Raw genomic sequence first — 14,844 nt, 5'->3', positions numbered from 1 at the left:
CTAATGAGATGGTAGATGCATGGTGTTAATTCTTCAAAATTTGTTAGATTTCAGAAAGGTTCCATCAAAGTAAAGTAAAAAATATAACCCCTCTATTCAAGGAGGGAAGAATGCAGAAAACAGGAAACTATAAGCCAGTTAACTTGACATCTGTCATGGGAAAGTTGTTAAAATCGTTCATTAAAGAGGTTATAGCTGGGCAAGCTGAAGGTATTTAGGAAGGATCAGCATGGTTTTATTGAAGGGAAATCATGTTTAACCAATTTACTAGAGTTCTTTGAAGGAGCAACAAGTGCTGTGGATAGAGAGGAGTATATTGACATACTGTACTTGGATATCCAGAAAGCATTTGATAAGGTGCTACATCAAAGGTTATTGTCAAAAATAAAAGATCATGATATAGGGGATAATATATTAACCTGGATAGGGTGGCATGGTAGCATAGTGTTTAGCACTGTTGCTTCACATCTCCAGGGTCCAGGTTCAATTCCCGGCTTGGGTCACTGTCTGTGCGGAGTCTGTACATTCTCCCCGTGTCTGTGTGGGTTTCCTCTGGGTGTTCTGGTTTCCTCCCACAGTCCAAAGATGTGCAGGCGAGGTGGATTGGCCATGCTAAAATTGCTCTTAGTGTCCAAAAAAGGTTGGTGGGGTTACTGGGTTATGGGGATAGGGTGGAGGTGTGGGATTATGTAGAGTGCTCTTTCCAAGGACCGGTGCAGACTTGGTGGAAAAATGACCTCCTTCTGCACTGTAAATTCTATGATCTATGATCTAAGATTGACTGGCTGGCATGGTAGCATAGTGTTTAGCACTGTTGCTTCACATCTCCAGGGTCCAGGTTCAATTCCCGGCTTAGGTCACTGTCTGTGCGGAGTCTGTACATTCTCCCCGTGTCTGTGTGGGCTTCCTCTGGGTGTTCTGGTTTCCTCCCACAGTCCAAAGATGTGCAGGCGAGGTGGATTGGCCATGCTAAAATTGCTCTTAGTGTCCATAAAAGGTTGGGTGGGGTTACTGGGTTATGGGGATAGGGTGGAGGTGTGGGGTTATGTAGAGTGCTCTTTCCAAGGACCGGTGCAGACTTGGTGGAAAAATTACCTCCTTCTGCACTGTAAATTCTATGATCTAAGATTGACTGGCTGGCAGAAACAGAAAGTATGCATAAATGGTTCTGTGTTTGGTTGGCAGGATGTGACGAGTAGAATCCCGCACGGGTCTAAGCTGGGGCCTCAACATTTTACAATTTACATCAATGACTTAGGTGAGGGGAGCGAAATTTGCAGAAGACACAAAGGTAGGTAGGAAAGTATGTAGTGAAGAAGACATACGTTTTGCAGATGGATATAGGTGGGTTGATTGACTGGGCAAAAATCCGGCAGATGGCATATAATGTGGGACAATGTGAAGTTGGCTACTCTGGCAGGAAGAATAGAAAAGTGAAGTATTACTTAAATGGAGAACAACTGCAGAATGTGGAGGTGGAGGAGGATTTAGCTGCCCTCGCGAATGAGTCACAGAACAATAGTGTGCAGGTGCAGCATGTAATCAAATTATCTAATGGAATGCTATTCTTTATTAAGAGTGGTATTGAACATAAAAGTAAGGATGTTATGCTTCATTTACACAGGACATTGGTGAGACAATATCTCAAATACTGTGTGCAGTTTTGGTCTCCTTATTTAAGGAAGGATGTAAATGCATTGGAGGGATTCAAAGGAGGCTTACTGGATTGATACCTGGAATGAGGATAGGTTGGAAAGACTGTGATTGTTTCCAACGTAGTTTAGAAGAGTGATGGGTAACTTGACTGAAGTATACAAGATCCTGAATTGTATTAACAAGGTAAACATTGAAAGGATGTTTCCTCTTCTGTGTGAGTCCAAAAATAGGGGGTGCTCTTTTAAAATTAGGGTTGCCATTATAGGACAGAGGTGAGGAGAATTCTTTAACACAGAGGGTTGCGCGACTGGAACCCTCTGCCTCAAAAGGCAGTGGAAATGGGATCACTGAATATTTTTAAGGCAACACAGTGGTTAGCACTGTTGCTTCACAGCGCCAGGGTCCCAGGTTTGATTCCCTGCTTTGGTCACTGTCTGTGCAGAATCTGCACATTCCCCCTACGTCTGCGTGGGTTTCCTCCGGGTTCTCTGGTTTCCTCCCACAAATTCCGAAAGGCGTGCTGTTCGGTGAGTTGGACATTCTGAATTCTCCCTCAGTGTACCCGAACAAGTGCCGTACTGTGGCGACCAGGGAATTTTCTTAATAACTTCATTGCAGTGTTAATATAAGCCTACCTGTGACACTAATAAAGATTATTATTATTATTAGATTCTTATTGGACAAGTGAATCAAAGGTAATCGGGGGTAGATGGGGAATGTGGAATTCAACACAAACAGATCAGCCATGATCTTATTGAATGGATAGCTGTCCCGAGGGGCTAACTGGACTACATTTCCTCCTTTTCATATGTCTGTATGTTCCAGCCGTTGAACATGTGTTCAGGTGTGTGTGGTTAAGAGAGGACTTTAGCTGTAGTATTGAGTTCCAAAGTGGCAGTGCTGGCATCAAATTAGTGTTACATACTGACTGGTGTCACTATTTGCTTACTCTGCATACTTCCAGGACACATCATTAGCACTCTCACCAAAATGGTATCTAACGTGCGCATCTTGGATGCCATTTTGGAGGATAAACAACCACCAAAGTGCCGAAAAAGGGGCACTGTGTATTGAAGATTTTGTGCCAATATCTCATTGTATCCTACCTGTCTCTCAGTGAGATCCAGATTTACTGCTATCTCATATCTTCTCAGTCTGGTCAGGTAGTTGTGATGAGCAAACTCAGCTTCCAATTCCCGAATTTGTTCTTTGGTGAAGGCTGTTCTTTCCTTTCTGGGTTTGCTGTTCATCTCTCCCTTGTAGCTGCATTCTTGTGTCTCTAAAACCAGGATCACAATAATTTCAGTTTCAATTAATCACCAAAAAAATGTACTTGTAATTTTAAGACATAACTTGCATTGATATAGTATCTTTCAAAATCTCAGGACATTGTAAGTGCTTTACAACGAATGAATCATTTTGAAGTGTATTCACTGTTCCAACTTGGGAAACAGCAGCCACTTTGCACACAGCAGTGTCCCCACAACCAGCAAAGCTTTAATGATCAGATTACGTTTTTTTTTTTTATTATGTTGTTTGAGGCAGAAATATTGCCCAGGAAATCATAGAGAATTCACGTGCTCATCTTCAAAATAGTGCCCTAGGACCTGCTATATTCATGTGAGAAGAGAGCAGGGCCTCAATTTAATGTATATGTTCTGCTATACTTTTGAACGATATGCACTGGACATAACACTATAATATTTTGATGAGAGTTATATTCCTGTAAGGCAACACTAAGATTTCATATCTTGTGTTTCACCTGTATACATTTAATGAAAAATGTCATAAGAATCCTTTATATTTGTAATGTCACAAGATGTACGCATTATGTTCATACCTGATTGTGAATTATCACAATTTCCCTTTTTCAGTGAGCTTGTCAGCCAAACCATATATTGTGATTTATTGGGGGAGATATTGAAATACTAATGGCAGGAGACTCCCTTCAGTTCACTGTAATTATTGTCATTAAATTGTTGACACGTCCACGGATTGTTAATATTTCAAGAATAATAATCAAAATGTTTTTATTTTGGGAAATGACCATATGTGCAGGACGAAGGAGGTTGCAAATCACTGTTTGAGCTGTTTTTAGACTTGTTGGCAATACCAGCTTCAACATTCTTACAAACATATGGTTAAAAATAATCCTTATGAGGTAATTAAAGTTACATTATGGAAACTAACCATATGCAAATATAAAATTGTGAAGCTGAAATTGGTATTTTCTCAACAGTGTCAAAATATTTAAGTTAATGCGGCATTATACAAATTAATTAATGATTAATGAATATATTCCCTTAAAAACACAATTCATTCCTTATGTTCTAAATGCAGATTGAATATTTTTATTATCCTCCTTTAAAGCAATTTATTTTTGTTTTCAAATATGTTAATTGCTCTCTCCATATATTTTTTTTAAAGAATCCAAAAACGATCCATCTTTGATTCTTTGCTCACCATTCAACGTGACAGTTAATTAATTGACTGATTCCAAAATCTCTAAATTTCTGTTTCTAAATTGGTACAAATAACTAAGAAAAAATATAGGATTAAGAAGCTGAATTGTAACACTCTTTGAAAACAGTCCTTGCCAAAAAGACAAATGATATTGAAGATAGCCTAATACAATATTAAGTTCATTATTATCTGGTTTGTATTAATTCCAGTAATATTAAGTAAATGTTATTATTGGGATAGATCATATAAAAGGGATTACCCATACTTAACAGATAGATTTTATTAAATAACACATATTTACGTAAAATATAGATAAGGAAGAAATATTTTAGCTGAGACATTTCGAAATGGATTTTTGAAAACAGACTTGCCTTTTGTATTTTATGTCTGTTCCACGCCACGTTAATCTATTATTTGCACGTTTCAGAGTTCATTAAGATTGTGATTTTATTTACTGTACATGGCGATCGCTGAGTGGTTTTCTGGAACGGGTTTTCCAGGGTGTGAGGCGGCTACCGTGACTAGAAGCAATTTCCAAGGGTAAGGAGTATTCTGTGTGACTCATTGAAGACTTGCATCTTTGTTTACATCACGAAATGAATACAAATAATCCGAGGACCGAAATGGTGCTGGCAGCAGGTGTAAAAACAGTAATATGGAGTCTGGCCCTTTGCAGTTTAAATGCCCAGACTTTGTAGTGTAGCTGAAAAGGACTTTTATATTTCCTGCCTATGCTTTATTTTTGTAAGGTTTGGTGATGAATGTGTGAATCAGAGGAAATGCTGCCCATTAACCGACGATGGATTTATTGTTACAAAGTAAATTGTGGCATAAATCTTGGGAGAAAGATGATTGCTTTCATGAAGTTGAAACATCGTGCAACGTCTGTTGAATCAGAGTCACAACACGGAAAGAGGCCCTTCGGCCCATCACGTCCGCGCCTACCATGAAGCACCAAACGATTCTAATCCTATTTTCCAGCACATGTGGTATCTGTTTTATCGCTTATCTGTCTCTTTAAATCATGTTTAACAAACGGGTTTTCAGTTGAAGTTACAGAAGTTTCTACGAGACGTTTCTACGAGAATATAGAAAGACTTTCCATTTTAGAATTCTTGAAATGATTTGCTTCAAATTTGATGGCAACGTTGTTATTTCATCTAATTGTTATTGTATCGAACTATTATTTCAGCGAATGCTTGTTTTGATTGACACAAGATCGCCTGTTCGGTGCTTTCGTTCATTAAATTAAACAATTACATTCATTCACGATTTTGAACAATCTATTGTTTTCACTACTTAGGAAAGTTAACTTCAGCAGAAACTGCACAAAACATATTTTAAGACTCCTGGAAATAGATTTTGCACAAACATTGCGGTGATCAAATTCAATATCAGGACGGGCCATTGATAAACAAAAATGTTGACATCTTCAATGTGACTCATGGTTGTTTGAGAAATTATCTTTGCTGTTTCCCATGATTTCTTTCAGGTTTAAAGTTGTGTCGTTGAATTAACACGCCGAAACACACACGCAGTGTGTAATTAGAACTGGATTTGAAATGGAAATATGTGGAATGATCAGATACATTTCCAATGATTAGTTTTCTTGTTCAGCAACTGTTCAAATATTCTAGAAATTCACAAAGCGACACATGAATGGAAACAATGATCCCAATTCTTTAAATTAAGCATTATATTTAACTTGTTACCCCCAGTTGGTATCGTCTGGTCACTGACTGAAATTAACTTCATACTGTTCTATGCGTGACCTGAGGACGTTTCAATATTTAATGTGGTGTCCGGCTATGAATCATATTAAATCATTTCTTTCTTTAAAAAAAAGTGTTCAGGGGCGCACATCAGCTCTAAGCAGCTGGGTTAAAAAAAATACAGATGCCTGATTTTTGAAGACGCGTGTTAACTGGTGGGACCAACAGAATGAATGAGATCTATGTTACTGATTTTAAACAATTTAATTACAATGTTCGCTTTGAAACGGAAATAGTTGCCGTCTCTGCACTGTGCATTCAGAGCGGCTGATTGAATGCGTGCCCCCCGAGCCGCCCCCAGTTGCTGGCCGCTTACCTGAGCCGTCACTTTTCCTCTTGGAGTGTCTTTTCTCTGTCTCCACAGGAGTGACCGCCGACCTCCCGTAATCTCCAGAAACACAGGACGCCACATTGGGGTTGTTGGGGGCCAAGGACGGGTTGCTGTCCACCAGGCTTGAGGGGTTCGAGCCCAGTTCTGGGGGTCCTGATTCCGACTGGATACAGAGTGTGTGCCTGGCCAGGGGAGGGGGCGAGGAAATCTGGGGGATGTGCCAGGTAGCCTGGGCAGCCGCTTGCTGTTGTTGCTGCTGTTGTTGCTGCTGGGGATGGCCTCGGTGGTGATGATGTAGGTGATGATGATGACGCTGGGCTGTGAACATGTTTTCTTCATTAGGAAATCCAGTTATGATACAAGAAGGAGACAGGTCTGGAAAAGCCACATGGTCTGATCTTCCATGAAGAGCTAGTGGAGACTGAGAGAAGTGGTGCAGGCTCTGGGCTGGGGCATGTGAGCTACGCAGGCAGCTAAATATTGTATGATCCATGGTAGCGGGGTTTCAGATTCCAAGAGGCTGGAATTGTATCCAAAGCACCTTCGATTTCAAAGTAAACAGCTTCCAAAAAAGCAAGGCTCTTTAAAAGCGGTCTGGATCAATCGCTCCGAAACAGCCGGGGGCTCTTTGAATAAACACACACACGCACATCAGCTAACCCTGATTCTCCAATGACAAGTGAAGCCAATCGCACGTTATGCTGGAGAGCTGCTTTAAGGGGAAAATCGTGGAAGATATATAAATAGTTTGTAATGTGAGAGGGGGGCTGGATCTTAGGCAAGGTCCCAGCCACATGTGAAGCTACCTCCAAAAAAACATCAGCCCTATAAATCAAGGCAATTAATGACCGGAAATTGGCAGGCATAGTGAAAGAGAAACAGCGTTCCTCCAAGTTAAGGAGAGGCTTTATTCTATTGTATTGCTCCAGATTGTCGATTTGCTACTGTCGATCTTCCAGTTTGTAATTAACGGGCGGTGTGGAAGCAGACAGGGCGGGGGGCGGGGGGGAAGTAATCTTTCCCCCTTCAAATTTCTGTGCATAACGTACCTCAGCGGGTGGGAGGGCAGGGGAGAGGGGAGGGCAGGGGAGAGGGGAGGGTGGGGGAGGGGGGAACCTGTGGCTGTCAATCAGGGCCGCGAGAGCCAGGGGAAAGTCTGTCCGCAACTTCCCTACAAGAAGTCTTGGAGAAAAGCAGCAAAGAATGAGAGAGCGAAAGCAAAGATTGACCCTGTCATCGGAGTCCTTAAAGCAAACAGAAAAGTATATCTCAGATGACAAAGTAAATTCCGAACTGATGAAATCACGAGAATGGAAAGCAGTTGATTTTTCGAATTTTTGGATTAGGCACTTAAAAAAAGAACTGGGAGATTTATTCCCTGCCCCGACCCGCCTTCCTCAGTCGGTTGGCCCGTCCCCATTACTGATGTGCTTTTTATTTTCCAATCGGGTGTTTTCATTTGTAAAACAAAAGAGAGCTTATCATGAAAAGGTTTCTGTTTAATGATCACTTTTCATTGCCGCTGATTATATTGTCGTTGATCTCTGATTAATTCCCCTTTCTGGAAGAAAACACGTCTTTTGGAGGGAGTAGTTGAAGAGGGAATAAATAAAGAAAGTGTCACCCAATGGGACTGATCTGTCCAGAGCCTGATATGAGAATGACATTGAAAGCTGGTAGTTCTGAATGAATCACGCAATGTGCACTGCCCCGTCCCAACACCACCCCGCCAAGGCAAGTTTCAAAACACCACTTAGAAAATTCAACGTCAGAATTAGTGCGAAAAACCTTTGTCAGAGGCGCTTGCTGGTCCATTAAAATATTGAAACCACGATGGGAAAATATAACTGTCGGGGATAAATTCAAATGTTACCCGTTTCCTGCGTAAAAAATATAATCTACCTGTGCATTTCTGTATTCCCATCTCAGAGCAGAACTGTCCACTTAATCTTGTCTTGGAATCACATCGCTTTGCCCAAGTTGTTTCCACATGTTTTTGAAACGTGGAACAATGTTTTCGTTCATTGACAAAAATGAGGATAGGCATTATCGTGAATCTGAAAAATTAAAAAGAATCTCATTTGTAAAAATGATTTGAACCGCACTTTTATCAAATGCAAAAGACAGCAATTGAAACAAGGATTAGTGGCATCTCATTCGAAATGAATGCCGGAAAATAATATCCACAGTAAGTACAGGTTGTGTATTTCATTGTGTATATTAGTATAATAGTGATGCAGGCTGTCGGTCCAGTCTCCATTCATGATGTGGGGATGCCGGCGTTGGACTGGGGTAAGCACAGTAAGAAGTCTTACAACACCAGGTTAAAGTTCAACATGTTTTTTTCAAACACTAGCTTTCGGAGCACTGCTCCTTCCTCAGTCTCCATTCAGGTCGCGGTTACATTGTCACCTTAATCATACATTTGTACAAGTGGAGGGGAGATTTGGAATGGATTGTGCCAGTGGAATAGTTGACCATCCGCCCGGCCTGATTCAATGCGTGGTGAGTTGCTCCGGTGAGTTTCAAGGATTTATTCGCTCTGCAGATGTCTGCAGGAATTTCGTCCGAAGTTTCACTCACATCATTCCGACTCAGGGGCTCAATTAATATGGAAAACAGAAAGTGCCAAAGGACCGTATTCCAGATGTCCATCTCCTATGAAAGGATATCCATTGATAATTAGAGCTGCGCAAATACACAGTAGATCATGAATTACTGAAGATAATATTCACAGTGACGATTATAGAATAATGACATTCATAGATATATATATATATATTACAATCAACTATATCACGAATATTTTAAATACAGCCGGCATCACAGAATTCCTATTCCCCCTACCATTTCAGAATATAGTTTTCATGTCGTGGCAGGGTAGTGTTCAGAATCATTTATCCTTTAAGTAACGAAATTGAAACAATTTACAAGCCGCTTTCCTGATCTCCGTTTGATGACACCGACATTTACTCTGGGGATTTTATTGAACAAAATTAAGCTGTTGGAAATGCCGCTACCCCTGCTGTAAAATTGTTCAATCGGAGCTCAGGTGCCTCGATCTGCTGAAATGTTTCTCTTTCACTTTTCTGTCAGATTATTATTATTAAATGGTGTCAGGCGTGCTGAGAGATGGCGTTGTTCCCAGCTGTATAATGTCCTGACGGCGGGCGCTACAAACGGGGTGAGCTCCATTTTCAGGGTGGGTTTTGGACGTTGAATGGAAAACATTTTTACCACAGTAATTTTTCCTGAGGTAAATTCCCTCTTGTTTGGAAGTCATTCATTGTCCAAGGGGCGAAGCTTTCCGCCCGCGGGAGGAATGTTTTGACAGCATTTCACAACGTTCAGACGAAATCAAACATTGTTACCTGGAACTGGGAGGGTGACGAGTGAAAAAAGAACTGCCATTCAGTAACTGCCAATCTTTTCCCTCCGATGTTGTCTAATGTGATTAACCTGGTGGAGTGGCTGACCGCGGGAAAGAAATTGAACCCAATACAAAAGTGAAGTACCGCCGATGCTGAAAATCTGAATTACAAACAGCAATGCAATGTTAATGTCAGCCTACTTGTGACCATAGTAAAGATTATTATTATTAAAATACTGCAAATGCGCGGCAAGTCCGGCAGCATCCAGAGAGGGGTGAACTCCAGTTTCAATTCGGATGGAAAGACAGCGACCTGAAACATCAACTCTGTTTCCCGCTCTATACCTATGGTGCTGCCTGCCCTGCTGAGTAAGCCTCTCCTGTTTTATTTTAATGAACCTGTGTGATAGGAATTGTTTCCCCCATTCTCCCTTTAGGAGGCAAGGATCGAACAGGTACATTTTGGGAATTTCACCTCAACGTTTGGAAGATCACGCGACCAGCAAACATTCCCCCCAAATTTCCAAGGTGGGATCACTTATTTTTTCCATTTCCATTTTAGGATCTAGGTTCATGCCATTATGGTTATTTTTTTAAAAAACGAAATAAATCGTGACAGCAAACATCTAACTATATTTTATTTTGAAACAAAAAACTTATTTATCTTAACTTTAGATAACAATAGAAGAAGGAAAGCCAAGCAATTTGTGCATTTAGTTTGATTGCTGGCTGATCGCTAACATCCGGCTTCGGGGATTAAACAAGGGGGCAACTGACGACAGACTGTTAAACACGATTATCTCGATTTTAGAAGAGATCGCAGTTCAAGTAACGCGCGCGAACCAGGCGACACCAGAACCCTGAACACGTCCTCACTCGCAACCGGGAGATTTCACATAGTCTTCATCTACCAGTTTGGCTGAGAAAACCGGGGGTATAGAGTCCGAAAGGGAGCCTGAAGGCGGCAAGAAGGTTTCAAAGGGAGCCTGAAGGTGCCTTCTGACGGGGGAAACAAATAGTCAATCACCCGAGTTACTGAATTTCCACAGCTCTGATTTATTGAACTTGAAATGTTTTCAGTATGAGGATTCATTAGAACAACATTAAACCTTGATATCTCCCAATTTCCAATAGATTCCCACAACAGAACCGACTAGTGAAACGAGACATACAATGGCAATCAAAGTGCACTGGCAATTCTCAGATTAGTTGAAGCGAGCTGGCTGGAACGAAAGAGTTAATGTAAGGGGTTATCAAGAAGGGTGTGCACTGAAACATTAACTCGGTCGCTCTGTTCAAAAACACTACCTGCTGAGTGTATCCAGCATTTGCTATGGAAGATAGAACCACAGAGAGGTTACGGTGCAGAAGGAGGCCATTCAGCCCATCGAGTCTGCACTGCCCCCTCCAAAAAAATAGAGCCCCTCATTTTAATCCCGCTTTCCAACATCTGGTCCAGCAGGTTACAGTATTTCAGATGAAAATCCAGCTATCTTTCAAACGAGTTGAGCGTTTTAGCCTCCACCGCCAACTCAGGCAGTGCATTCCAGACTCCCACCACCCTCTGGGTAAAAAAGGTTTTCCTCATGTCCCCTCTTATAATGTTAAACTGTGATTGCTTAAGATGTCACATGTTCTATATTCATCTCTTAATCTTCTTGGCATGTGGGTGTTGCCGGCAATGGAATATTTGTTGTCCATCAGAGTTGCCCTTGAGGAGGTGGTGGCAAGCTGCCTTCTTGAATCACCGCAGCCCATGAGGTATAGGTACATCCACATTACTGTTAGGGAGAGAGTTCCAGGATATTGACCCGGTGATGGAGAAGGAATGGCAATATATGTTCGAGTCAGGATGGTGAGTAACTTAGAGAGGAACTTGGGGGTGGCACTGTTCCCATATATCTGCTGCGTTTATCTTTCCAGGTGATAGAGGTCAGAGGTTTGCCAAGTGCTGTTGAAGGAGCCTTGGTGAGTTGCTGCTGTACATTTTGTGTGTCAGTGGTGGAGGAAGTGGATGTTTAGGTGCTGGTTGGGGTGTTTATCAAGCGGGCTACTTTGTCTTTGATGATGTTGAGCTTCTTGAGTATCATTGGAGCTGTACACATGCTGACAAATGGAGAACATTCCATCACACTCATGACTTGTGCTTGTAGGTGGTGGATATGATTTTAGAAGTCAGGAAGTGAGGTACACACCGCAGAATTCCTAGCCTCTGATTTGCTTTTATGTCATGGAGTTAAAAAGCTATTACACAACAGCAGGAGACCACTTGGTCAATTGAGTCCATATCAGCTCTCTGCAGAGCAATCCAATCAGTTCCAATCCCCCATTCTATCCCCATGACATTGTAAGCTTATTTCCTTCAAGTGCCCATCCAATTTTCTTCACAAATCACTCATCATCTCTCCTTCCACCACTCCCATAGGATCATTACCATTGTGGCCATTTAAAATGGCCACCTGCAAAGGATGATGGGAGTCGTGGTCAGGTTGGGACACAGACAAGACACAGCTTGTGTGTATTTGCAAACAACAACCCAGACCTATACAGAAACTCACACCTGCTAGAGGCCACTCACAGGTCCGCCCAGGACAATGGGCTTCGTATTGAAATTTAACATCAGTAACAGACTCGGGGCTGCCTATTCACCTTATTTGGAAGTGCTTATGTGCCTTGAACAATAACAACTAGGATCCGCCCAGCCATCAAGGTACCCGCCCCTAATTTGCCAGAATCGATTAGGGCGATTGAAATCCTATTGATCCCTACCTGAGACTGCCCAAAAGATCAGAGGATAAGAAGAAATGTGTGACCAACATTCTGTCTCTTTTGGGACACAGGCTTCTGTCATCCAACTGCAGCACATTGACCAGCCAAGTTCAAGGACCCGTGATCTCCACCTGAAAGACGACACTCAGCTTAGATGTACCAGACGACCTCCAGCCACCACACGTGTGTACCAGATAAAGGCCTTATCTAAACTGCACTGAGCCGGTCACTTGGAAGTTAAGTAAAGGTCATTTAAACTGCTAGATATAGTCTAATGTGTAGTAGCGTGTAAATTATTAAGTATAGAACCAACCCTATGTTTTATAATAAACTATAATTGTACTAAATACTAGTTGTGTGGTAATTTGTCCAATACAGAGGAACACAGTCGCACATTGTGGTTATTATTAATAGATATGGAAGTCAGCCACACCATCCACTGTGCAGAAACATTTTTCCTCATAGCTTTCAACATCAATTGCCGAAAACCTTAAACCTGTCTCCCCTAGTCTTTGTATCATCAACTAATGCGGATAGCTTTTTTTTGTTTACTCCATCTAAATCTGGGTGGTAATTTTGTATCACACTATGAATTCTCCCTTCAATCTCTTTTGCTCCAGGGAGAAGAATCCAAGCTTCTCCAACCTGATCTTGGAGCAAAAATCCCTCTTCATTAGAACCGTTCAAATAAACCTCCACATCCTCTCAAGGACTCGCACATCCTAGAGTGTAGTAACTACACAATTATAGCCATTGACGTGGCTGATTCAATTAAGTTTCTGTTCCACAGAATTCATGGAATCACAACAGTGCAGAGGGAGGCCATCTTCCGGCATTTTATAGACTCTGGAACTATCCCTGCAGATTGAAGAGGAGCTCACATCACTCCGATATTCCAAAAGGGAGGTAGAGAGAAAGCAGGGAATTATAGACCATTAAGCCTAACATCGGTAGTGGGGAAAATGCTTGAATCCATTGTCAAGGACTTTATAGCAGAACATTTAGAAAGCAGTGGCAGGATCAGTCAGAGTCAGCATGGATTTATGAAGGGAAAATCATGCTTGACAAATCTGTTGGAATTCTTTGAAGAGGTAACCAGTAAAGCCGACAAGGGGGAGCCAGTTGATGTGGTAGATTTGGACTTTCAGAAGGTGTTTGACAAAGTCCCGCATTAGAGATGATTGTGCAAAATTAAAGCACATGGGATTGGGGGAAATGTATTGAGGTGGATAGAAAACTGGTTGGCAGAGTGAAACAAAAAGTAGGGATTAATGGGTCATTTTCAAATTGGCAGCAGTAACCAGTGGGGTACCACAGGGATTGGTGCTGGGACCTCAGCTATTCACAATATATATTAATGATTTAGATGAGGGAACAAAATGTAACATCTCAAAGCTTGCAGATGATACCAAGTTAGGTGGGAGGGTGAATTGTGATGAGGATGCAGGGATCCTACAGCAAGGTCTGGACAGGTTGGGCGAGTGGGCTAACCAGTGGCAGGTGCAGTATAATTTTCTCTTTGCAGGCAACTTATACTTTAACTTATTCTGTGCTGTACTGTTCTAAATTCTAAACTATAGAATGAAATACTCCACTTTTATGTTCATCACACATCACACTCTTCACGAAATTACAGTCCTTTCAGCAAACAGTCCGCATTGCTGCCAGCATGCAATGGGCTCCCTACCCAGGTTTTGCCAAGTAATAACATTGAGTGACCATCTCCAGGCGTTTTCCTCAGTTTTTGAAGAATTCCTTAAATCCACCATCAGCAGTTTAGCCTGTTCTGATTATCTTTTGTTTCCCTGGTCATGCAATATGAGTCTCTCTGAAAATGGCATCAGGATGTGTCTCTTTGATTGGAGACAATCCCGTTGCCACATCTGGAAGTGGTAGCTTGCAGTGTCCAACATTCTTTTTCCTCTATTAGCAACACAGAATTGCTGTCTCTCTTTGTGATATTTATTGATTTGGAAGGAGGCCTGTCACCTGATCTTAAAAACAACTTCCTCTATCCTCTTCTCCATTGAAACAAGAAACACAACAGACTTGCATCCTGGCAGAAATGCTAATAAGCCATCCTTGATCTCAACTTCCTTTCATCTTAGAAATAAATAGACAGATTTTAGCACAACTGTTTATAATATAAGAACATAAGAACATAAGAACTAGGAGCAGGAGTAGGCCATCTGGCCCCTCGAGCCTGCTCCGCCATTCAATGAGATCATGGCTGATCTTTTGTGGACTCAGCTCCACTTTCCGGCCCGAACACCATAACCCTTAATCCCTTTATTCTTCAAAAAACTATCTATCTTTACCATAAAAACATGTAATGAAGGAGCCTCAACTGCTTCACTGGGCAAGGAATTCCATAGATTCACAACCCTTTGGGTGAAGAAGTTCCTCCTAAACTCAGTTCTAAATCTACTTCCCCTTATTTTGAGGCTATGCCCCCTAGTTCTGCTGTCACCTGCCAGTGGAAA

At 41.6% G+C, this 14,844-nt stretch overlaps 1 protein-coding gene across 1 annotated transcript in view; it reads right to left on the bottom strand.

Annotated features, from left to right (window-relative positions):
* meox2a (mesenchyme homeobox 2a) overlaps positions 1-6,887 on the bottom strand; it is a 63,416-nt gene extending 56,529 nt beyond the window's left edge. The window contains exons 1-2 of the mRNA XM_038797479.1: positions 6,208-6,887; positions 2,763-2,935 (exon numbers count right to left, since the gene is read on the bottom strand). Of these exons, the coding sequence (XP_038653407.1) occupies positions 2,763-2,935; positions 6,208-6,715 (681 nt within the window). The 5' untranslated portion in view covers positions 6,716-6,887. The remainder of the gene's footprint in view (positions 1-2,762; positions 2,936-6,207) is intronic.
* Between the last annotated feature and the right edge of the window lie 7,957 nt (positions 6,888-14,844).

The sequence above is a fragment of the Scyliorhinus canicula genome, chromosome 5 (genome assembly GCF_902713615.1).
Source record: "Scyliorhinus canicula chromosome 5, sScyCan1.1, whole genome shotgun sequence".
NCBI lineage: Eukaryota > Metazoa > Chordata > Chondrichthyes > Carcharhiniformes > Scyliorhinidae > Scyliorhinus > Scyliorhinus canicula.
The sequence above is the reverse complement of the archived record's forward strand: the minus strand, read 5'-3'. Positions and strand labels throughout refer to the sequence as shown.